Source organism: Camelus dromedarius, chromosome 33 (genome assembly GCF_036321535.1).
Source record: "Camelus dromedarius isolate mCamDro1 chromosome 33, mCamDro1.pat, whole genome shotgun sequence".
Classification (NCBI taxonomy): Eukaryota; Metazoa; Chordata; class Mammalia; order Artiodactyla; family Camelidae; genus Camelus; species Camelus dromedarius.
The window spans coordinates 8,734,708-8,759,496 of NC_087468.1; the positions used below are offsets into that span (position 1 = coordinate 8,734,708).

General features: G+C 50.0%; 1 protein-coding gene across 4 annotated transcripts in view; it reads left to right on the forward strand.

Annotated features, from left to right (window-relative positions):
- The window catches only part of TBC1D8 (TBC1 domain family member 8), a 123,128-nt gene that overhangs the window by 79,405 nt on the left and 18,934 nt on the right, over nt 1-24,789 (forward strand). For all 4 annotated transcript variants that reach the window (XM_031441085.2, XM_031441081.2, XM_031441082.2 and 1 more), the window contains exons 3-11: nt 3,755-3,873; nt 5,652-5,880; nt 8,047-8,287; nt 16,196-16,403; nt 17,724-17,918; nt 18,806-18,982; nt 20,369-20,519; nt 22,157-22,371; nt 23,258-23,375. In XM_031441085.2, coding sequence (XP_031296945.1) covers nt 3,755-3,873; nt 5,652-5,880; nt 8,047-8,287; nt 16,196-16,403; nt 17,724-17,918; nt 18,806-18,982; nt 20,369-20,519; nt 22,157-22,371; nt 23,258-23,375 — 1,653 coding nt within the window. The remainder of the gene's footprint in view (nt 1-3,754; nt 3,874-5,651; nt 5,881-8,046; nt 8,288-16,195; nt 16,404-17,723; nt 17,919-18,805; nt 18,983-20,368; nt 20,520-22,156; nt 22,372-23,257; nt 23,376-24,789) is intronic.

A 24,789-nucleotide genomic window follows, 5' to 3' on the forward strand; every position in this document is an offset into this window, starting at 1 on the left:
ATCCTTGTAGCTTATTTTATACCTAATAGTTTATTCTCTTAATCCTCCACCTCCACCTCCATCCTCACCAGGTAGAAGAATTTTTTTAAGGAATAAAAGTTTAAAATTTTTTTAATAAAAGTTTCTTTTTTTAAAATAGCTTTATGTTTTTTTAAAAATTTATTATTTAATTATTTTATTTTGGTGGGGGGGAGGTAACTAGGTTTATTTATTTTTTGAGGAGGTACTGGGGATTGAACCCAGGACCTCATGCATGCTAAGCAAGTACTCTACCCCTTGAGCTATACTCTCTCCCCTAGTTTAATTGTTTTGATGATGTGGTCTCAAATCTTAATTCCACCCAAGAGGTTCAGTTGTAAGTTTATTCACGGCGTCTGTGGTTACCAGGTGAGGAAGACATGCGTGGCTTGATGGCTAACTTGTGAGCTCAGGAACAGGGTATGTGAAGGTCTGTTTCGTGTCATCCAGGCAGGTACACTCAGGAAAATGGGATTCGGGGTTAGAGAGCTCACTCCATGTGAAGCTGAGTAGATGTTTTAAGGTCAGGTCATAGGAAGTCCTGGACCTAAGGAGTATGTGATTGTTACTGAAAAAGAAATGCAGCTTCTTATGGGAGGACCCCAGGGCACTTCAAGGATGTGGAGAATGACCTCACACCCTGGTTTGCCTTTCCTTGGAGACACATGACCTTGGAGAAGTATCTGAGCCTCCGTTCCCCACCCAGCCCTCATTCCACATCAGGGAGGCTGAGCTTGGCACAGAAAGGCCTCCGAGTCATCCCCTCCCTCTCTCTTCCTCCTCAGTCCTCTGAGTCTCTCTTTGCTTGTTTGCTTGCTTGTTTTTGGCAAACTAGGAAGTTCATGAAAACGTACGGTGAAAAATTGAAGGCTGATATGGATACCCACGTTTCCATGTATTCCTTGCCTTTTTTTTTTTAAATAGTCTGACCAGTTGGTTTTATTATGATGGATAATAAAAGATAAAGATCTAGAAAGAGAGAACCTTAAAGTGCCAGAGAAGAGCAGAGGGCTGGCAGCCCCATAGGGTTCATTGGCTTGAGGGGCCTAGAGACTCTCTCCTGAGATGAACTGTGTGATGTGCTGTCCCCCCGCCACCCAGACACCGGCGCTGAGCCACCAGATTTCAGGGGTGTTCTGGTGACTGACGCCTACGTAGCTGCCACTCGAAGATACGGACCAGGCAGGGAGATTTAACTCAGAGGCAGGTGACTTAGACGTCGTCCACCGAAGCCATGTCAGCACTGGACGTGAGGAGCCAGGCAGGCCACATGGGTCCTGAGTTCAGGTGGATGGTGCTCGGAGGCTTCAGGAGTCCTGCTGTGGAGCCTGGACATGGTTGGTTTGAGGCTTTTGCTTCCAAATAATCTTGTCTCATAAGAGGGAGCCTGAAGGGCCAGGGGTTTCCTGAGACTGCAGGGGCCTTCCAGATGGGAGGTAGGGGTCACGAGCACTCAGCTCGGAGCTGGCTCTGCTAAACCCCAAGTGGGCTGCTGCTTGGGTTTATGATCCTGGAAGGGAAAGACGGGGGAGGTGGGGAGGGAGGTGAGACTGATGGACAGCTGGGCAGGGTCACTGGTTGTGATGGACTGACTGGTGTCCTCCCAAACGTCTGTAGACGAAAAATTAATCTGTTGATCTAAGAAAGAAATGGAATTTTATTCGAGCGAAATTTGAGGATGATAACCTTGGAAGAGCATCTCAGAAAGCTCTGAGAACTGTTCTGCTGGTTAGAAACCAAAGCACAGGTTTATAAGTTGTCTGAGATAGAGGGCTAGATGCCAAATGACATATTATTGACAGTTTACATCATCCAGAGCTCAGTCTCATCCTGGTGGGTATTAGGACCCTTCATAAAATGAAGAAGGAATGTTACCTTTTAAGGAGTTGCTGTGCTGGAACCAGAAGAATGCTGCTCCTTGATGGAGCAGGTGTTCCTGCCGATGGGCGGGGTGCTTGGTGGATGCCCTAGTGCAGGTACAGGATGCATGGTGGAGGGAGATGAGGTCAGAGGGCAGAGAACTTTTTACATTTTAAATTTTTCTTGTCTTGCCACAGAAGATGAATTTTATTTTATACCCCTGATTCAAATGTTGCAGCTCTAACCCCCAATGGTATTTGGAGGTGGGACCTTTGGGAGGTGGTGCAGTTTAGATGAAGTCATGAGGGTGGGGCCCCCTTGATGAGATTAGTGTCTTTATAGGAAGGGGAGACAGACCAGGGCTCACTCTCTCTGCCTTGTGGGGACACAGGGAGAAGGTGGCCACCTCTAAGCCAGGAAGGGTCCTTCCTCGCCAGGAACTGAATTTGACAGCCCCTTGATGTGGGCCTCCCAGCCTCCAGAACTATGAGAAGTCAAGTCTGTTGTCTAAGCCACAGAGCCCTCCCGAGACAAGGAGGCTGCATTAGTGATGACCAAAGGACGTCGTGTTGGCAGTGACATGCCTAAAGATTGGAGAACACAGGGAAATAAACACCATTATTTTAAATTCTCATTTTTCCTTATGAAGTGGACTCTCAGAGTCTTCCATTGCTCCTTCCAGACTGCCCCTTAGAACAACGGCCCTTGTACAGACGGCCTCCGTTCTCAGTGACCCCAGGCCCGTGGGTCCGGGGTAAGTTCTCTGGCGTTTTTATGCAGAGGGTACAGATTCTCACATGCGTTCCCACTCTGGAGCGAGGAAGGCCGAGATGACAGAGAAAAAGGCCAGGGTTCGCACGATGCGTATCTGGCTCCTGTGCGTGTGGGGTGTGGCTCTGTTGATCATTATGCCTCTTACATCAGCTCAATGATTCTGCACGGCTGTTTATCAGGAGCCCTTCCTTCCTTTGAGGTTGGAGTATCTCCTGCTTCCCTGTTGGAAACCTAGTCCTCCCGGCCAGGCTCGCAGACCTGATGCACACGTGCCCCTTCTTGTCTAGAAGTCGTGGGCTTGATCGGACCTCTGGCCCAGCCCCCATCCAAGGTGCTGGCTGTCCGCTGAGGAGGATGGAGAGGTTCCTTGAGAGGAAATAAAGACTTGGAGACACCTAAGCTTTCTGGTAACAGTGTTGCTTAATGCTTCAGTAATAGACTGATTGCTTTTTCAGTTGCCTCTGCAAGAAATTAATTTACTAGACAGCATTTGGATGTTTTTGTGGTTTTAACATGTGCAATAAAATCTCTTTTAATGTATGTTTATAAGGGATTTTGTTTTAAGGGATTTTGCTGTAAAGGACATGAAGTACAGTTTGTAAACCTGGAAATTTCCTAGTGGCAGTGCCTCCGGGCCACCAGCAGAGCTGTCCCAAGAGGCTCTTCTCTCTGTGAACCTGGGCTGAGGGCCCTCTCGAGGGACTGTGTTCTCAGGGAAATTCTGCGAGATTGAGAGTCGGTCACCTCGGGGCTTGTTTCCCCTGGGATAGCCGTGTAATTCTAGATGTTTCTGTCACTTGGGTGGAGGTGGTGGGGATTCCGCGCATGAGCGAGGCTGGCAGGATGCCCACGGAGCAGCCCCAGGGATGACTTGACTGGCCAGCTGGCCCATCCGTGTGGCAGTGGGACCCGGTGCTGTGGTGAGGGGACCGCACCCCAGTGGAGGGTGCCTTCCTCGTCCGCCGGCAACCTGGGTCCCAGGACATAAGACACTGGAATGTCTTAATAATGTGAACACAGGATTCGTGCTTGGAAAGTGAGTTCATATTCTAGGAATTGCTTTTGTCTCTTAATCTCTGCATCCTTTTCTCTTCTGATCCAGGTGCCACGTTGGAGGAAATAAACCAGCATTGGGACTGGCTGGAGCAAAATCTCCTCCACACCTTGTCCGTCTTTGATAACAAAGACGACATTGCCAGCTTTGTCAAAGGGAAGGTGAAGGTAGGTGTCATGATTGTGATGTTTCTCCCCCTTCCCCATCTTTCTTATAACTTGCATATAATATTTTGAACACTGTAGCATTTTTTAAAAAAAATTCTAGTATAACTATATTCTATAACTTCTAGTCAGTTATAGTGTGTCAATTTCCGGTATATAGCACAGTGTCCCAGCCACGCATATACATACATATATTCATTTTCATGTTCTTTTTCATTAAAGGCTATTATAAGATATTGAACATAGTTCCCTGTGCTATACGGAAGAAACTTTTAAAAAATTTATTTTTATATGTAGTGGTTAACATTCACAGCAGCATTTTTATCATATTCCTTTTTCTTGAACATTGGCTGAAGTTCTTGCCTTAATGTCGAAAGCCAAATGAGTTCAACTCGCCACCCGTCAAATTTTGCAGAGTCGGTCTGACAAAATTCACCTGAAATTAAAACCAACCAACCAACCTTCATTCTCAGGCCTAAGGTTTTGTTACCCTTTACAGAAGTGAAGGTCCTTTTTTATCTCAGGAAAAGGAAAATAGAATGTTAAGATTCATGTTCTGCACAGCAGCAATGTTACTTGACTCTTGAAATTAGTTTTTCCCCAACTTTTTTGCAGCTGTGACGTCTCATCGCTCTTTATTTCTTGCACCTAGCACGTTCCACTTTCAGGAGGAGGAAAGAATAGAAAAAAATTCGTCTTTCCTAATGATAACTTTGGTAATGTCTTGTTAAATACAGGTTGGAAAACAAAGAAAAACATCAGAAGGAAAATGAAAATCACTTGAAATTTCACCAGCCTTCAGATTTGTTTTCTAACTGATTTTGAATTCCATTTTGTGTTAATGGTAAAGCCCAGGATATTTCCAAAAATCGCTTGTGCAGCCATGCAGGCTCGGGTAGCAATCTCCCGCGAGCGGCCTTGTTTTAGCCTTTCACAGCCTTTCATGAAACATCCTTACAAGAATAGAAAGGAAGGGAAAGGCTAATAAAAATACAGATTTACAAGTATATTTTAAAAATCCAGTAGCATATGTGATGCCCGGGGACTTGGAGTTCTCCAACAGAGCAAATTCTCAGTGAAAATGCGTGCAGTGAGCTGTCAGGAGTGGGGAGTCGGAGTTCTGATATTGTCAGTGCCTTGTCACCCTTAGGGACAGGCCACAAGCTGACATCCTGGGCCCTTTGACCACCTCACCCCAGCTTTAGAAAGCATCCTTACTATTGTTTGTTGTCAGCAAAACGATTGTAGATTCAGATTCTTGTTTCCCGCCTTGCTGCCCTGTGTACCCCAGTGCTTTGGAGGAATTTACACCCTCAGAGTCCTCAGCCAGACTGTGCCTTTTCCACCTTCGAGGACCAGAGGGTATATTGTGGTGAAATGGACCAGGGGTCACAGAATCGGGCAGTTGTTGGCTTCACACCCAAAGTTTTGAACCCAATGAGGAAGACGTTAATGGTTTTTCTTTAAAAAGACCAGCTTTAACTCCAGCGTGGGTGGTTCTTCAGGGTTGATGCATTGAGTTCACACTCCTGAGACCATCATTTTGTCTTCATATCTCTGGAGGGAAGAGCGGGAGGGATTTAGAACAGTGATTTGTTGGAGAACCGGGGCTTAAGATTCACACAGAGCCTCCTGGTTGGTGAGTGGCCAAGAGACAGGTTCTAAGAGTCCCCCAGCTCCCATCTGCCCCGGGGCCTGCTTCTGGGTGGTGGACCATGGGATGAGCAGGCCCCACCCATCCCGCGTGCTCTCCCGACCGGGGACCATTCTCTGTGCACCAGGCTCTCATTGCCGAGGAGACGAGCAGCAGGCTGGCCGAGCAGGAGGAGGAGCCCGAGAAGTTCCGCGAGGCCCTGGTGAAGTTCGAGGCCAGGTTCAACTTCCCGGAGGCCGAGAAGCTGGTCACCTACTATTCCTGCTGCTGCTGGAAGGGCCGGGTGCCCCGCCAGGGCTGGCTGTACCTCAGCACCAACCACCTCTGCTTCTACTCCTTCTTCCTGGGCAAGGAGCGTAAGTGAGGGGTGGGGCGGGCCTTCCCAGGTGGAGCCGGCCCCGGGATGCTTAGCGCTGGTCCTGAGACAAAGCATCACATGAACAGTTAGACAACAAAAGATTTAACAAGTGGTTGAGATGAGAACAGGTAATACATGATTAATTTCCAAATGGCTTGTGCACAGAGTCATGTCATATTGCATGTGCCACTGCCGTGAGGTTTGACTTTCTGAGAATTCACTCTTCCCTCCTGCCTTAAGGGACATTTCTTTGTAGCTCCCTTCACACAGCTGTTGAAAGGTTTTTGCTACTCTGTATCGCTTTGAAAAGTGTCGGACCAATGGCCCAGTAGTTCTAAAGGAATAGGACAGGTTGCTGCCTTGGAACCCAGCGGGGGCTGTTTAAAGAATTCCCAGGCCTGAAGGTCACGCCTGCTCCTGGAAGGAGATTCCTCACCTGGGTCCACCTGAGATCCACCTCTCCCACATTTATGTACCTACAGTCATTGTACTAGGAATAGGAGTCCAAAGTGAAACAGGAAAGCTCAGTTGTATTTGATTTTTTTTTAAGATCTAATATGTTTTTTTATTGTCCCCCCCCCCACCTTTTTTTTTTTAATGGAGGTACTGGGGATAGAACCCAGGACCTAGTGCTTGCTAAGCATGCGCTCTACCACTGAGCTATACCTTCCCCTCTGAAATTCTAAAAGTCATTCCCATTGAAACTTCTTCTGGAACAAACATTGTTTGAAGTGCCCACCCAGGGCGGTGTATATGCTGTATTTGTGTATATATACATACATAGTTTTTTTCCTTCCTGGATGTATGTTTATATTTCAAGTTGAACCAGTGGGTGGGGATCCTTGAACTCTGCTGTGCCCAGCGTCCCGCAGGTGGTCATCCCTTGTTGTTCCCTGCGCCACCAGCCTGGTCCTCACGCTCCAGGACACACGTCCTGTTTGCACAGCCTTCCCCACCCTTGGGATGTGCTCTCACCTAACGGCCGTCCTCGCTTCTCCGCTTTCTGAAATGCTTCTCAAAATTTACATCCTGTTTTTCCTTCCCTTCCCCATTCATAAGGCATCTGGAAACTCTTGTTCCTCTTTGAAAATTCAGTTCAGATTTTCTTACCTCCGGGAAGCCTCCCCTGGTCCCAGGGTACTTTGTGGTGTGTTTGCATCTCTGTTTTGGGTCAAGCTTGTGGCTGTTTATTTGTTTACATGTCTGTTTTTCCTGTTTGAATGGGTTTCTTAAGTGCAGGGCTGGTAGTGTAGGGGGAGTGTATGTGTGTGTATGTGTGTAAAAGATTATATAGAAGCAGCTGAAGAAGCTTATTCTCATGCCTGGTGTAGAAACGTGGCCTTGAAAACATTACTGCAAAACAAATGGAGAGGAATGATGGACATAGCACGTCATCACCCCCTCCTCCATTTGAAAAGGAAAAATGAGTTATTTTCCGAAAGTGAACAAAAACTAGGGGTAGTGAGAATGATTGATAAGTTAATAAAATCTGGAAGAAAGTGATTCCTAATATTTGATAACATATTTATCATTTGAAGTTGTTGTCTGTGTCCCTCCCCTCTGGCTGTGTGTCAGCACGACCCTAACTACCCCTGGTTGGAAACGTTCCTGGGAACAGAATGCTCATTTATGAAACGTGCTGTTAGTCCTGTGTTACTTTAAAATGAGTTCCATAAAAACTACTTGTATGCTGTCTTGTAAGACTTGAACAACTGTCATTTGACATCATCTAAATGTTAAGCCCCTTCCTCTAAACCAGATCACAAACCCTCTTTCACTCTGGTTTTTCATGGCTTATGCTATGAATGCTGCTTTTGGAACCAGAATTTATGTGGATCGAGAACCTTCTGCATACTTTGCAAGTACTTAAGGTTAAATATTTGGGGGATAGTTTTCCTGTTGTCAGCTTGGTGTTTTGGAATGATGTCCCTTGTACGACTTGCGAAGTTTTGCTTATGCCTTTAAGAAAATTACTGGCGCATGAGTTGGGTTCTGCCACGTGGCTGCCAGGAAGCCCTGTGCTCCCTCCTTCCTGCTCCGGTAGAAAAGGTATTCGCATTTCAGGGAAGGAAAAGGTTTGCACGGTCAGTGTTGCTGAAGCATTCGAGTTTGGGTTCAACTGGTTTTAGGGTAAAATCTGTATTTACCTTTCCTCCTCTTCCAGTGAAACTCGTAGTCCCTTGGGTTGACATCCAGAAGTTGGAGAGGACGTCCAACGTCTTTCTGACGGACACCATCCGCATCACTACGCAGAATAAAGAGCGGGACTTCTCCATGTTTCTGAACCTGGACGAGGTGTTCAAGATCATGGAGCAGCTGGCCGACGTGGCGCTCCGCAGGCTGCTGGATAATGAGGGCTTTGACCTCGACCCGGGGCTGCAGGAGCCCAGCCAGATCACCAAGAGGTAGGAGCTCCTGTCCCCAGCACCCCTCACCTCCCAGGGGACCGCGGTCGGTGCGCCACCTTCCCAGACACGGGCTTTGTTAGCCTTGTTGTGCGCGATGTACATTTCCCTTGTGGCACAATCTGATTTTCCTACGTCATTAATCATGACAGAGACATGGCCACTGGCGATGATTGTTACTCATTTCCTTTATGCAGGAGGCTTTGATTTCGGGATTCAATTTCTCCTTTTTTTTCAGATATTATTTCAAAATTGCCTTCCATAAAAAGTACTTCTCGCAAATGTAATATGAATAGCCTCATGATAGAATTCTTTCCAGCATTGGGCTATTACTGCACATTAAGAAACGTTTTTTCCTATTAAACTGCTTTGTAGAAGAAGTTTTCGGGGCAGCTGGATTTATTTTCGGTACCAGTTTGTCGTCAGAAATGTGCTTACTAGTAGTGTAAGTCAACGTTCTTTGTTACTTGTTTGCCCCCAATCGATACTAGTCATGAGGACTCGGGAGGTAATTGCTTGAATTATTGCTTGAATTACCTGAGTTGTTTGTCTCTTTCAAGAAATTCGACTTTATTACCTAAAATTCAGACTGTGGTGTTTGAGTTTGACTGTGATTTCTGGCTTCGTAGTTCAAACTGGGTCACTGCAGAGTTGATGCCTTTATAAAAGGTCACCTTTGTATCCTTTGAAGAACAAGTTACCCATAAAGTGCTGTCCTCGCTGGATGTTTCTGATGTAGTCACAGAGTCACCACTGCTATCTGAGTACTACTAGTCATTAAAATTTTTTTATTGTGGTAAAATACACACGCGTAAAATTTGCCACCTGCACCATTTTTAAGTGCGTGGGCCCGTGGTATTAAGTACGTTCGTGTTTAACCATTACCACGATCCATCTCTACGACTTTTATCTTTCAAAACTGAAAGTCTGTCCACATTAAACACGGACTCCCCATTCCTCCCCCCGCCCCTGGCAACTGCCATTCATTCTGCTTCCTGCCTGATTCTTACTAGTCTAGGTCCCTCGTATGAGGGAACTCATGAAGTGTTTGTCCTTGTGTGACTGGCTCATTTTGCTTCGCCTGACGTCCTCAAGGTTCATCCATGTTGCAGCCTGTGTCAGAATTTCCTTTTAAGACTGAATGATAATTCCACTGTCTGTATCGACCTCATGTTGCCCACCTGCTATCTGTCGGTGGGCACGGAGCTCCTTCTGCCTTTTGGCCATTGTGAATAATGCTGCTCTGAACAGGAGTCTGCAAATATCTCTTTAAGACTCTGCTTTTGGGGAATATGCCCAGAAGTGGGATTGCTGGGTCACATGGTGATTCTAGTTTAATTTAGGGGGAACCACTAGTCATTAAATTTTTTTTTAATCCAAGATGATTAAATCTTGACCAAAGTTTTGTTTATTATTCATCCCTTTTAACATTCCTATTATTCCTTAAACATGTGTACTGTCTTCTCTGAACATTTGGGGGGATGTGTCCTTCTAATTAGTGGTCCCCAAAGGGAAGTGTCCAGAATTTTCGTGTATTCGGAAAGAATTCAGTGACCCTTCCTGCTGTGTGCATACATTTAAAATTGATCGTGGATGGTCCCAAGTAAGGCAGAAATCCAAAGGAAACGCTCTGATTTGGGGGTAAAACTCCAGTGAAGTTCCCTTGGTCTTGTGTCCTCTCTGATCATCGGCTAGTTCTGTGTGGGCTGGGAGGATGCTCCCCACCCTTAGGAAAGGGCACCCTGGGGCCAGCGCTGTCCCGTGCTCTTCTGACTCCCAGGCCCGAGCTCCTCTGCCTCCCTCCCGGCCCCAGGCTCCTGCAAGTGTCTCGGGCTCCGCTTTAGGACCAGAGGAGACAAGCTGGTTCAGTGGCGGCCGCTTTCTGCTATATTTCCTGCAGTATCTCTGTACAGTTTGTTGTCTGAGTGCATTTAGTCCAGCTTATCGGGCTCTGTTACAAGAGGAGAAACACATCTCAGCTGTGCGCATTGTTCAAGGGCTCGTATAAACCACCAGCGAAGGCTGTTACCTCCTTCAGCGTGTTTGCGCGCAGATAGGTACGCGTGGGAACCGCTTGGTTTTCGGGTCGGGAGGCCGGCTGGTAGCGCATGTGTGCTGGTCAGTCCCGTGGGCGCTGGGATTTGAGGTGATCCTCCCCAAATCTCCTGATGTTCTGTCACGGCTCTACTTGCAGTTGGGGCATTTGTAATTTGGGGGCAGAGATGAGGAAAGAAGGGGAAGACGGAAGGTTGGGAAAGTCATCTGTCGGGGGCGGGAACTCATCAGCATTGAGTCTTCCAGAAAGAGGCGAATTCCACAAGGGAGTCTGCCCCCTCGCCCCCAAACCCTGGGAACTTTTAGAAACAGGAGGAGAGAAAGGGCAGAAAGGACCCCAGTGTTGGCCGGTGGTGGAGCTGCCTGGCCCGCGGGTGCCTGGGGCCCTGGATGCACGGCCGGGCCCGGTCCCCAGCATGTTTCACTCGTCACTGCCCTTTGAGTGAATTCCTCCAAGAGTGAAAGGCATGTCATTCCTGCTGGTTCCTGGCGGGTCCTCCCTGCAGCTTTCTGTCATGGCGACGGAGGCCTGTGGACATAAACAGGTAATGACTCAGTCAGCTTGACATCCTGCCAAGACAGCCCAGGTTTAGAGTTTAGGAAAACAGCTCTTCAGGCCGAGGGCACAGTCACAAGTGCTGGACTGCTCCCCCGGACCCCTTTTGTTGATAGATTTTTACTTCCCTTCCCAGACAAGGGCTTCAGAAAGGTGCCCTTGGGGTCTGATTACAGATGAGTCATGACTCCTGCTCTCGTGGGACTTAGGGACACGGAGCAGAGTGGGGCTGTCACCTCCAAGGGCAGCAGGGAGGAGGGGACGGGGTGCTGTCACTGGATCCGTCAGACAAATCAGGGCTGGTGGGACTTCACAGAGGACGCCTGGACCAGGAATTCTTCAGGGGGGGCAGCTCCAGAATCCAGGACGGCACAGGGGCCGAGGCCGGGGATGGGGCTTCTGGAGAGAATGGAGGGAGGGGACGAGGGACGAGATTGATTGGCTCTGACACTTCACACAGAAAACACCGATTGTGAGTCGTGAAGGATGGGGTGAGAAAAGTGTACGCAGCTATTTTAGGGGGGAGAGGGCGGAGAGGGATGGGCTTCACTGAGTCAAAATGAAATAATAGCTTCATTTTTTGGCTGGCTGAAAACGCAGGAGGAGACCAGCGCATGCAGTGCAGTGAGTGGACTGTTTCCCACGCTGTCAGTGACTTCTGTCAGTGTCTGGTCAGTGTCTAGAGGGGAGCGTGGTGGCCCCGGGGGCTGACATCCTCAGGGATGACCCCTGCTCCCCGTCGCCCGGCTGATCCCTAACTCTCCGGGCAGGCCTTTCCTGTTCTCTTTGTGCCCCCGCTGGGATGGCCAGGCTGGCGTATATGGTGTTTTCGGACTTCGCCTGCTGGTTCCAGCGCAGAGCCCTCTCCTGGGGCACAGGCAGCCCCAAAGAGCCCAGCCCGCCTTCCAAGGGAAGGCCACGCCTCCCACCCTGCAGGCCCCCATGCTCCATGGTTGTGAGGGCTGCTGGCTCTCTCGGTGGGGGGGATGGAGAGCAGAGGACAGAGGCGGGGGCCTCTTCTCGGGTGGAAAAGCCTCATGCATGCGCACGGTGGTTGAGTCCTGGTCTGTCACGGTCCTGTGGTTGGATTTGCAAAGGAAATGGGAGGGCTGCCGAGTCCCCCTCGCACCCGGCTGCCTGTTGCCTGCAGACCGGGCTGGCCTCACGTTCCCCTGAGGTCCTGGGCTGCCGAGTGTTCTGTGCAGGGTGCCACGTGGTCGTGTCATCCTTCATTTCCTTCGTGCTCTTAGGGGATCACAGGGGAAGATGTTTTGCATAAACGCACATTGAGAAATGAATGCAGTGTTGTCTGTGCAGACTTGAGTGTGGGGGAACGGCATGTGTCTGTCCTGTTTCTAGAGCGCTGGCTCCTGGAAGTCCCCTGGGTTGGGAACGTGTGGGCGGGCACAGGACTGAGAGCCTCTGGAATCCCTGTGAATTTCTTCACGAGGCAGCCTGGCTGTGGAGACCCGAGGTCTTCTAGTAGGGCAGGAGAGGGGGCTCCAGGATGGGAAGTCTGCGCAGGCCGCCCCAGCCATCACTCAGCCTGAATCCGGGGAAGCACGTGGCCTCAGATCACTTTAAGTCTCCTGACTCACAGTAGGTTTGTCTTTGTGGGACGAATGACACAGGGAGGGAGAGTTGGCGTGTGAGGCCCGACGTGGTTCTTCCCCAGAAGGTCTATGGGGGGGAAGAGAAAGCACGACCCCTGTTTTGGATCCGTCTTTACCTAATCCAGGAGAGAGAAATCTCATTCTAGGTTTGCCGAGAAACAAAAGAACAACCTACCGCTTAATTTCTTGGGTCTGAGGTCTTAGGACCTAAATCTGAATTTTTAAAAGGTGTGCAGATGGCCTCGAATTTCCTGCGTGGTTGTCATGTGTGTTTGCACATGTTAATTTCAGCTTCAGTAACAACCTTGATGTCTGCTGCTCCGCAGGCTGGTCAGCCTGCATGGTTCCAGGTTCCTAAAATGGCACGTGTCCCAGTATGATGCTTGGTGGCCCCTCCCCCGCTGCTCTGAGACATCACTGCCCCTGGGGCCCGGGCTCCGGCCCGTGCACCCCGGCAGTGTGTGCGCTGCGGGTGGGAAGTGTTGATGGGGCTCCCGGATTTGTCTCCATCCTCGTGGGCTTCTTCCGCTGTGGCCTCAGGCCTGGGATTAGCTGCCGCTTTCTGGATGTCGGGTTATGACCTGCGTCTGGCGTTATCAGGATGGAGGAAAAGCGGAGGTATTTACTGAGTGTTGGAAGGTCTGAAAGGCCAGTGGTGATCTGCGGGCTTTGTTTCTGATGCAGTTTAGAAAAAGGAGTTGGTATATTCACCATCAAAGCCACCACCTGCTGGGAAACAGACCTCAAGGCTGGGGGTGGGGGGTTATGCGCCCCATTTCTCAAGTCCTATATTCATCTCTTTTACATTAGAAAGTTAAACATCGTCTTCGACTCACATTTAAAGGTGGAGCTGGAAGAGGGCTTTCTAGTAGGGAGGAAGGAAGATAATTTGGAAAGTCCCGCCCGAAGCTTGCCTTTTGGTAACTAGAGGTCACTGGTCTCTGGCTACTGAATGTAGACAGACTCTCAGGGAAGGGACAGCAGCCCAGAAAGGAGAATGGACACTTTGTGCGGGGCTCACCCCGGCTGTGCCGAAGTCATGGAGAAGGGGGTTGAACTGGGCTGATGGCCAAGGCAGCCTGTGCACTCAATAGAGAAACATCTGCCTCAGACAACCAGACACCTTATCCTTAGTTTGCAGGGTCAGGCGGTGTAAATAGAAATGTAAATCCTCCCACCCTCCCTGCAGCCCTACACAAGCTGTTGCCGTTCGTGTGACGTGCCCCGTGCCCCCCCTGGAATGGCTTCAGCCGTCTCCCCAGGACGCAGGGCTGGGCTTCCCAGAGGGAAAAGACACCGGTTGAATTCAGTGACAGCTGGAACCACGTCTGTTAGATGCATACGGCGAGGAAACTGGCCTTCTTACTTCCACCAAAGGCAGAGTGACTGCATTCTTGGGGACAAGGGGTCCGGTTTTGCAGTGTAAATGGATGTAGGTCAGTCCTTGGGACTGGGGTGACCTTGAGGGACTTTGCCCTCCGTTCTCGTGGTGCACAAACTTCTAGGGTATTCAACGGCCCTTCCCCGTGTCCTCCCCGCTCCTCTCTGGAAGCAGCTCAGGCCCCTTTGGAAACAGCCGTCTATGTTTTGTATCAGGTATTTGAGGACCTGCAGCTTTTGGCCACAGTCACTGGCCACACCTCGACCTATAGAAGTTGTCTAATTTCTGTGCCCAGAGAGCTTTCTGGACAGGTATGTGCCTTCTCTTCGTGAAGGTTTGATAGTAAATTCCAGGGACTACCGTGTCGCTGAATGATGTTGTTTGTGTGATGGCAGAACGTGTGAACCAGGGCGAACGGGCCTCGGGGTGGAAAGGACGCTTGGACCTGGTGCCAGGCTCCCATCACAGGGGCTCCACGGCCAGATCACATCTGAAGGGTCAGTTGGGCTGCGGGGCAGAGACCTGAGTGCAGAGTTTAATATCTTGCATGAATCAACATTTGAAAAGTTGTCCTTTACCTCAAAGAAAATAGCTTAATGTTTTCTTAAATCTAATATATGGTCAGGCAGAAAATTTAAGCAGAATACAAGTGCAGAGCAGAAACCCCACTGTGCAGAAATAACTGCCGTGAACATTCAGGGAAAGTCTTGCTCTGTATCAGCTTTCTGCAAGTTTTATAGAATTTATATAAATGGGATCATACCATAGATACTATTTCTAACCTGCATTTTCTCTTTTACAATCTTGTGGACATCATCTTACATTCACCAGGATTCCCTGAAGCAGAAAGCTGAGTTCTTGTTTCCATTTTACAGAGGTCAGCATGAGACGCCAAGTCTGGTCCAGGGTCACTTCCTGTGACCCTGGAAGCCGTGAGTTCGTATTTTTTCTGACTTTGAGCAAAGTCTAATTCTATCGGATAAACCTAGAATTCTTATTTAGTATGACAAAGACAAGTGTTTACTTTTGTTCATTGGAGTTTTCCCTCTGCCAGAATTGTGGGGTGTGACATAAATCCATCAATATTTTTTAATGTGATTTGGCTGCCTTGTTGCTGTATTGGGTTTTAGAGCCAAGAATCAGGGTACGGAGGGAGGGTCCCCTGGGGATGGTCTCCCCCCGCTCACCACCGTGCTCAGTTGTCAGTGCTGATGTGACCAATGGGGCTTCTCTCCAGGAATTCTTTACTCGGATTCTTTTTTAAGATAACACAACTGGTGTTCACTGAGCACTCATAAATTTCTTAACCGCTTTTTTGAGATATAATTCACATACCATACAGCTCATCCTGAGGATACCAGTCAGTGGTTTTATGCTGACAGAGTTGTGCAGTCACCATGCAATCTCTTTTAGAACATTTTCATCACCCTGAGAAGAAACGTGGTTCTCGTGAGCGGTCACTCCTCATTTCCCCCCTTCCCCCGGCACTAAGCCATCACTAATCTGTTTTCTGTCTTCACAGATTTGCCTGTTCTGGGAAGTGCATATAAATGGAATTAGGCAATAGGTAGTCTTCTGTATCTGGGTTCTTTGATTTAGTGTAACGTTTCAAGGTTCATCCACATTGTAATGTGAATTAGGACTTCATTCCTTTTTCTGGCTGAATGATGTCCCACTGGATGGGCACATCACATTTTGTTTATCCATTTATCAGGTGATGGACGTCTGAGTTGTCTCTGATTTTTGACAATTACGAGTAACACTGCCATGAACACGCACATGCAGGTTTTTGAGTGGACGTATGTTTTCTGTTCTCGTGGGTAAATACCTGGGGGTGGACTCGCTGGGTCCTGTGTAGCTTCGTGGTTCACCTTTTGAGGACCCTCCAGCCTGGCTTCTTAAGTGGCCCCACACATTCTGTATCACCACCGGCTGTGTGAAGGTTCCAGTTCTTCCGCATCCTCACCACCACTTGCTATTAGTTGACTTTTGGATACTAGATTCTTCTGCAGTTGTTTTGTGGTAATTCGCAGTGTTAAACCAGGAAGGAGGGCTAACACTGGTCCGTGAGGCCGCTGCATCACCTCTGTGCAGAGGCAGCCCATGCCGCTCTGAGTTCTCGCCCCAAAGTTGGCCATGGAGTGGGGAGGGAGCCGCAGGGGTGCAGGCATGGGAAGTGGGGGTCAGCACTTTCCCGTGTCCCCTTCAATATCAGGTTGTACCAGGGCGCTGAAAGCGTCTTCCTCTGTGATCTAGTGTGCTCAGTCACGTACCTGCATCTCTCTGTCTCCGCTCTGCACCAGGGACCTGGAAGCCAGGGCACAGAACGAGTTCTTCCGGGCCTTCTTCAGGCTGCCGAGGCGGGAGAAGCTGCATGCCGTCCTGGACTGCTCCCTCTGGACGCCCTTCAGTCGCTGTCACACCGCCGGGCGGATGTTCACCTCTGACAGTTACATCTGCTTTGCCAGCAAGGAGGATGGCTGCTGCAAAGTCATCCTCCCGCTCAGAGAGGTATTTGAGCTGAGGTTGCTAAGCGACGGGACGCTGGAGGGGCTGCTCACACAGCGTCCGGCTGAGGATGGGCGGGCATCCAGAGGGAGGCACGGCCTGAATCGGCCCATTGGGCCACGGCTTTTTCTCCTGTTGCTATGGCAACCAGGGATTTGCATAGAAGTGAATGGTGAGAGCAGTGCACTCTGGCCTCCGCATTATTGATAAAGCTGTTATTAAGAAGCAACATGCCTAGTGGTGAAAGCTTTGCCAGCAGCTCTTGGGAAGGAATCTTCCTTTTTCACCCACAAAAAGGGAAAAGGAAAAGGGCCCCCTACAAAAAGCATCATTTTTTGGAAAGAAGTGTCAACTTGCTTGGTTTTTATACCCCCTGGAACTTGAGGTAAAAATTTAAAAAATACTCTTTATTGTATGGATCAGGTCCCTTCCAACTATAAAATTCCATAATGTTCTTCTTGGAAATGGAGTCTGCTTCCAGACCTGCCAAGGTCATCCTGTGGTTTTGGGCATGCCCGCTGTGACAGGACCCCAGCTCTGTTACACATCAGGACTTCCAGCTTCTTGCTAAGCACGATTCAGAGAAACTCAGAGTTGTTGCATTTATGTGATCTCCTTACCTCTGTCTTCCTGCAGTAGGTGTCTTCATTTTACAAGTATCCTTCTTATGAATGGAGCAAGAAAGCCTGTAGTTGTCTTATATAATTATTATTATTTAAAGTTGTGGTAACATATACATAATAGAACATTTACCGTTTTAACCATTTTTAAGTGTATAGTTCCAGTGGCATGAAGTACATTCATATTCTTGTGCAGCCATCACCAGAATTTTTCATCATCCCAAACTGAAACTGTCCCTGTTAAACAGCAGCTTCCCATCCCCCCAGCCCGACAACCATCATGTACTTTCCGTCTTTTTGAATCTGACTCCTCTACGTCTCTCGTGTATGTGAAATCTTACAGTATTTGCGCTTTTGTGACTGGCTTATTTCACTGAGCATAACATCCCCAAGGTGAATCCATACTGTAGCATCTGTCCAAATATCCATCCCTCTTAAGGCTGAATCATATTCCATTGTACGCGTAGACCAGGTTTTGTTTATCCCGTCATCCATCAAGGATGAATAGATAAAGCACTTGAGTTACTCCCACTTCGGGCTGTTGTGAGTATGCTGCATTACATACTTTTTAACTTTGCACCAGCTCCTTATGCAGTTCTTTGGTTTTGCCCTCTCTCGGGATATTTCCTGAATGTGCAGTTAAATGCCTGCCTCTCTGCTCTCTCACTGTACCTCTGCATGTGTGATTTTTTTTTTGCAACAGGTAGTGAGCATCGAGAAGATGGAGGACACGAGTCTGCTGCCCAACCCCATCATCGTCAGCATCCGGAGCAAGATGGCCTTCCAGTTCATCGAGCTCAGGGACCGAGACAGCCTGGTGGAGAACCTGCTCACGAGGCTGAAGCAGGTGCACGCCGACCACCCCGTGCGCTATGACACCTCGCGGGATGAAGACATGGTATGGTCCTTGGGAACAGTGGGAGTCTGTTCCCTGAAAATCCCTTTTATTTAGCACCTCTAGGGCAGGGGTCTCCAAACGGGAGTGCACTTAACAATGAGCCACTTGGCTATGAGAAAAATATGTCAGCAATGATTGGACCTGTGTGGCAGACAGTCTGGTATCATCTCTGATACACTGGGTGTCCTGAGTGCATGTAGCAGGGCTGGAGGGGTGAATTGAGCACACCCCTGTGTCAGAGGGACTGACCGGCCACCCCCGATAGGTTGGAGGGTTTGATGGGGAATCAACCCACAGGTGAGCAGACAGACGTGCTCTTTACTAGTTAGAGAGGTCAGACCCCCCGCCCCACGCCCCTCCCCAGGGGTGGAGTGGATGATGTCATTTGGGGCAGATGCATATTGCAGAAAGAGTTTTCACTGTCTTTAAGGTTGGACAGCTGTGAAATTAGACCTGCATCTGCTGGGCTAGTCCCTGTTATTTCACACCAGTCCCCTCCTTCTATCCCCTCCTTCTAGACCTGTTTCCACTGAAGTAGTGATGGGGACGAAAGGAGATGGTCTCTCAGTACTGGAGACCTATTGTCTTGTGATGGTCAGTCCTCAGTTCTGGAAGCTGAGGGGGTGATAGGCCCATCCCCGCCTCCACTTAGGGCCCTGCTCTGCCCTGTGAGCAGCCTGGGATGGGGGGGCGGGGGGTGGACCATCTTCCTTCCTGAGGATCAAATCTGTTGGGTCTGACGTTAGTCTGATTTTTCCATGAGTCACAAACAGGCATCTTTAAGTTACACTCATGCATCCAGAGGCAAAGCCAAGACTGTCCTGTAACGACAGAAGTGATCTCTCTCTCTCGCTCACTTTCTGGGTTTTTTTTTCCTCCCCATGCAGACTTCGCCTGTGTTTCATTCAACAAGCATGTGCAGCGACCACAGGTTTGGGGGCCTTGAAATGGTGTCTTCTCAGAATAGCGAGGAAAGGGAGAAAGAGACGAGCCCGCGGCTGCACCCCGAAGCCCTGGTCACTGCCCCGCGGCAGTCGGGCAGCCAGAGCCCGGACTCCAGAATGGTGGGTGGCTGGGCTCTGCCCTGGGGGCGTGGGCGTGGCTTCCCGCAGTCCTGGGGGAGGGGGTGGGCGGGCGGGTGGGCGTGGCGCAGGTTACCAGGCAACCCTGGGCGGGAGTGATGCGCCCTCTTTTCCTCCCTCTTTTTCTCATTGGCAAAAAGCGGAAGAGGTCGGCGGGGCCAGTTTGCTGAGCGCATCGGGGTGGGTGGAACGTCTCAGGGCGATGGCTCTCCCCACCTGCCACTGAGTGGCAGCCGTCAGTGCTGTCCCTTGTGGAGTTTCGGGGTGTAGAACAAGTCTTCCTCCTTTTATCCAGTGGTGTCTGTGTGGCTTCCTGGTACAGAATTTCTCTTTTGGCCCCTGGCTGCCGTCTAGTCTGACCAAACTCAAGATACTTCTGTTGCATCTACTGATAGTTTTCCCCTTGGTAGCGAGAGTCTGAGGGCAATGCATGCACGTAAATAGACTGGAAATTGTGCTTTGAAACGGTGCCCTCGCAGGAGAAGCTGTGTGGCGACCACGAGTACCAGGGTGGCCGTGAATGGTATTACTGCCCCTTGGCTGCTTAATGGCTTATGTATCACGGATCATTAGCTTTATTCATTCAGAACCGAGCCTTCTCACATGCTTTACAGAGATGCCCAATTAACGCTTGTTGACTGAGCACGTAAGAATACTGAACTTATGTGTAAATGTCTCCCATTCCTGGAGGTACAGATAATTAAAAGCATATATTCCTAGTACCTCCATTAAAAAGTAATAAAAGAAAATAGAACCAAAATACTTTTTAAAAGCATATATAAACATGATTTAAAAGGCACGAAAAAATTCCTGCCATCTTAAGAATTTTAAAAATCCATAATTTTCAAGGATTTTCAGTTGCCTAGAGAAGTTGTATCTTTTTCAACTCTGCAGATGAGGACAATGTAATATTTTCGGGTTTCAGTTTTTCCCTGGCTGTCAGGAAGTTCAAGGGAAGTCATGAGAGCCCCTGCTCCCCTCTGCCCTCTGAGCTGACCTGTGTTTCAGCAGTTAACTCGGTGTCAGCATCCTGAGACGCTTCCCCCAGTGTTCCCACTCCCACCCCGCCTGCCCACCTGCTTTGGGCTACGTTAGTGTTTGGACGAACTTATCCTCACTGTCATCTTTGCCAAGGAAATAGCATTTTATTTGTGTAAACGCTCCCACTGGTCTCTGAACTCCTGAAGGGCTGGCACTCTTTACATCCTCTGTGCCTGGCAGATATTCAGAAAGACTTGTGAGTGAATTGCCCATCACAGCAGGCTCCTCTGTCTGCGGAGGGGACATCCCCCCATTATGGGCTATGGGTGGGTGTTGGTGGAAGGTGCGGACAAGCTTCTTTGTACATAAACGTGTTTCTATTTCCAGTCCAGGGAACAGATCAAAATCAGCCTGTGGAACGATCACTTTGTGGAATACGGCAGGACCGTCTGCATGTTTCGCACGGAGAAGATCCGGAAGTTGGTGGCCATGGGGATCCCCGAATCTCTACGGGGCAAACTCTGGCTCCTTTTCTCAGGTGAGTGTTATTCCAGTGTCTTCAGGCTAACTCTTACTTCTGGAGCAGACACAGGACAGGGGCCCCTGTCCAGGCAGGGTGTGTGTGTGTGTGTGTGTGCACGCAGACAAGTCATCTCTGCCTGTGACTACCCAGCTGAGGACCTCAGGCCCTTCATGTGTTCGCTTTGGGGCCCTGGGCAGGTTGCCTGAGGCCTCTGGGCTGCAGTGTCCTTGGTTGGTGTCAGGTCTGGCTGAAGCGATCGCCTCTCCTTGAGTAGTGACTCGAGGCATCTCTACGTGGTTCTCAGAATGCTGTTCGGGATGCCCTGGACATGAAGGGTCTTTCTAGGACATGAATTCTGAAAAAGACCAAACAAAAAATGTTTTAAAAAGTTGTTTCCTTGCAGTTTGTTGAAATTAAGTCCCACCAGAGCACACCATCGAAACACTTCCTTTGTCAAAGATGCCCTCGGTGTTTTTGTATTTAATAAAAACAGTCCGAAGTCATATGGAGGAGGAAGCAGAGAAGGTGACACGACTCATAATCCCACCACCTGACGGTGACACCTGTTAGCGCCACTGGTGTGTGGTCCTCCAGGTCTCTTTAATGAACATGTATACACGTACACACACACACTCACACACTTTCTATTAAAAAAAAAACCTGCTGAGTCAGTTCACATAGGGCCATGGTTTCACTCAAGTGGCAGAACGTTTCCTTTGCTGACTGGAAGATTGCTGTGGTGTTTAAGGTGCTGCTGCGTGAGTGACAGCCATCGGTGTGGGTGCTGCCTATGACACATGGATGCCACCGTGATGCGTATCGGAGATGATGGGAATCACAGTCACAGGAGAGTGGGGGTGGGTGTTACACGGAACCCGATCAGATTGAAACACCCGGACTAGTGGGCAGAGACGCAGCTGGGCCTCTCCCTCTCCCCTCTGCTCTCCTGGGATCTCCCTGCGTGGGGCCCGCATCGATCTGGAGCCCCACCTGCCCAGCCCCAGGAGGGGACAGTGGCTGGACCACAGGTGCCCCATGGCTGGCCGGCGGGTGAATAGACTGCCACGTGGACTCACTCATCCCTCGCCCGGCAGAGGCCGGGGCAGTGGCTTGGCGGTGGGTGGGCTGAACTCGGCTTCCCGCACATGAGGAACCCAGCCTTCAGGGTTTCCTGTTGGCAGCTTGTTGGCTCCTTGGTAACTGCCAGCATCACTTAATCATGACTGTGCCTTCTCTTGCGCTCCACACATAGTGCTCCAGTTTCTTGTTTAAGAAATGCATGAAAATTGTGTGTGTAAGTATGCATGTCAGAATACAGACGGAAACGTGTGTACGTGTGTGTATATGTACACACACGCGGGTACTTCTGTCACTAGGGAATACGACTTATTAACAGCATATTAATAAAGCTATTTCCAGTATGAAACCCTTTCCCCTCCCTGTAGAAGGTTAGTCTTAGAAAAGCCATGTTCTGTAGCTTTTTGGTTTGTTTTTAGCAGAAATGAAGTTCCTTTTGGCTGTGTGTGGTCTCAGTATTTTATGTCCCTCAAGTAACAAGACCTCACTGGGGTCCTGTGACAGGACAGGCCCCGCCCCACGTCGTCACTCTCCGGGTGATCAGTCCCCCTTGAAGCGTTACTTTTAATCATCAGATGCCGTCACCGACCTGGCTGCGCATCCCGGTTACTATGGTAACCTGGTGGAGGAGTCCATGGGAAGGTGCTGCCTGGTGACAGAGGAGATCGAGCGGGACCTGCACCGCTCCTTGCCGGAGCACCCCGCCTTCCAGAACGAGACAGGAATCGCTGCTTTGAGGAGAGTCCTGACGGCCTACGCCCACCGGAACCCCAAGATCGGGTACTGCCAGGTGAGCTGGGCACTGCAGGGTGGAGGCCACGGCCCCTGTCCCGGCCGCTGTCCCAGGCCGACCACGCCGACTTTGGGGGCTGAGTTCCCGGCTGTCGGTACCAGGGACGGTCGGTGAGGGAGATGAGCCTCGTGTAGTCAGACAGGCTGATGGGGTGGGAGGAGCCGCGGTGCCGGCACCCGGAGCCCAGGTCGGGCCTCTGTCCGCAGGAGGCCGTTCAGCCTTCACAGCCTCTGGCCTCCACTGCAGTGCATCTTTAGATAAAGCTGCCATGGCGCTTTCTCCCTCCAGACTGCACCCAAGTCATAGGGGTCATTTTAAAAATGGCAGTGCTGTTGGGGGAGGAGAAGGATGCCCGGGGCAGATCACTGCCCTTCAGGAAACACGAGTGGAGGAAAGGCCTCCCCCCAGGGTCCCTGAGTCACTGAGGAGGGCTGCTCGGGCTGCTCAGGGACCAGGCACAGAATCAGTCCTCAACACGAAACTGGGCCAGAGAAGCTCCTGACATTTAAAGCCGTAAGATATTAAGCTTTGTTTCCTGTGAATGAGCAAAGTCAATGGGTGCATGAAGCTGTGTGTGTGTCTGTCTGAACATGGAAACAGAGATCACTGGGTCGGATCCGAGCCTACGTTTGCCCTGCAGCTCAGCCCAGCGTTGCTCCATGGGGACAGGGACAGATTGGTGGCAGATGGCTCAGCCAGGGGTGTCTGGCGAGGACCATGTGGGTACCGTGGTCACTGCAGCTAAGGGTGGGTGTGGTCGGATCGCTCCTCTGCACAGTTGGGACTTCTGGGGATCACTCGGGCTTGCGTGTTCTTTAGTGTCTCTGTGGCACTGCACACGCGGTCTGGTCAGTGGCCATCCCCGCCCTGTGACCCCTCGCAGTCCATGAACATCCTGACCTCCGTGCTGCTGCTGTACGCCAAGGAGGAGGAGGCCTTCTGGTTGCTGGTTGCCGTGTGTGAGCGGATGCTGCCCGACTACTTCAACCACCGGGTCATCGGTAACTGCCTCCTTCCGCCTGCTCGGGCCCCGGGGGTGGTGACGGGCCGAGGCAAAGACATTTATCTCCAGTCCTGGTTGCGAAGTCCCCTGTGCCCTCTCAGCTAGTCTCTGCATGAACACCTCTGGCTTTGAATTTGTAAAACTAGCTGGTGTGATTCTTTGCGCAGTTTCGGCAGGAGGTGGAATGTGGTAACCTGACTGCTCTCTTGCCGCAAACACTTAGAGATTTTGGCTAAAGAACAAATGATTTTACGTGGAGAGCTGAACTTAAAGGAGGGAAGGAAAATTCCTAGGCTCACAAAGCAAGTCGAAAAGGGAAAACCAAACAGGTTTCTCACTGATGCTGAGGCCTGGAAAGGGAGGGGCTCTTGCTTGTGGCACCCAGGGATTCGGGCAGACAGGAGAGGCTGCGCAAGAGCCGTGCTGGAGGCTCCCGAGGCCCCATGTAAGGGGCAGGCGTGGAAAACCGCTCACTCACTCGGGTTGGTGGGGGCGGCCCGGGCTCTGGGCAGACCTGTGTGTGACCCTCAGTGCTCCAGCGCTCAGGGCCGCTGTCCTTCGTGGGGTTGAGATTTGAATTTGCACCATCTCTGTGGTTCAGCAACCTCCTCGTGGAGAAAATGACACAAAAATTGCTTTGACCTGGTGATACTCTTAGGGACACTGTTTAGCAATCCAGAATGACAGATGGAGGCGGCTGAAAATTAGGCTGGAAGTAGTGGGAAAAGAAACAAAAGAGCCTATTTGAGACCGAATTTGGCAGAGGACTGGATGTAGGGGCAAGGCGGGAGGAGCTGCTTGAGGGCTGAGATGTAAGAAGCGAGGGGGTGTGATGCCCACTGGGAGTGAGGGGGTGGGGAGGGCACTGGCTGGGAAGGAGGTGGCCTTTTGGTGGCCTGTATCTTCCCTGGCCCCTTTCATGTGCCTAGGGGCTTACTTGGTTTGCTTCCTTTTTCACTTCATACTGTGGGAGGCATTTAACGTTGTACAGAGCAGCACGGAAGAACCAGAACCTCGTGGCCACCGGGAGGTATGCTGTCCAGGCCATCGTTGGGTGATGAGTGTCACTGTGGGACAGCTGGTACTCAGCAGTGACCAGCAGACCCTCCATGATAATGTGACCACCACCCCCATACAGGGTGAACATTTGGACCATATCCATAAATGACAAAGTTCCCTTCTGCCTCTTCCCTGCCACACACAACACTTAGTACTGACTTCTGTCACCACAGATGAATTTGGCCTGGCTTCCTTAGCTCCACACCATGTTGTTGGTGCATCACTCATTTGTCCCTTTTTAATGGCTGAGTAGTATTTCACTGTTCATACCGTGATTCATTCATCTAGTCCCCTGTTGATAGACATTTGAGTTGTTTCCAGTTTCTTATTCTTCTAAGTGAAGTTGCAGTGAA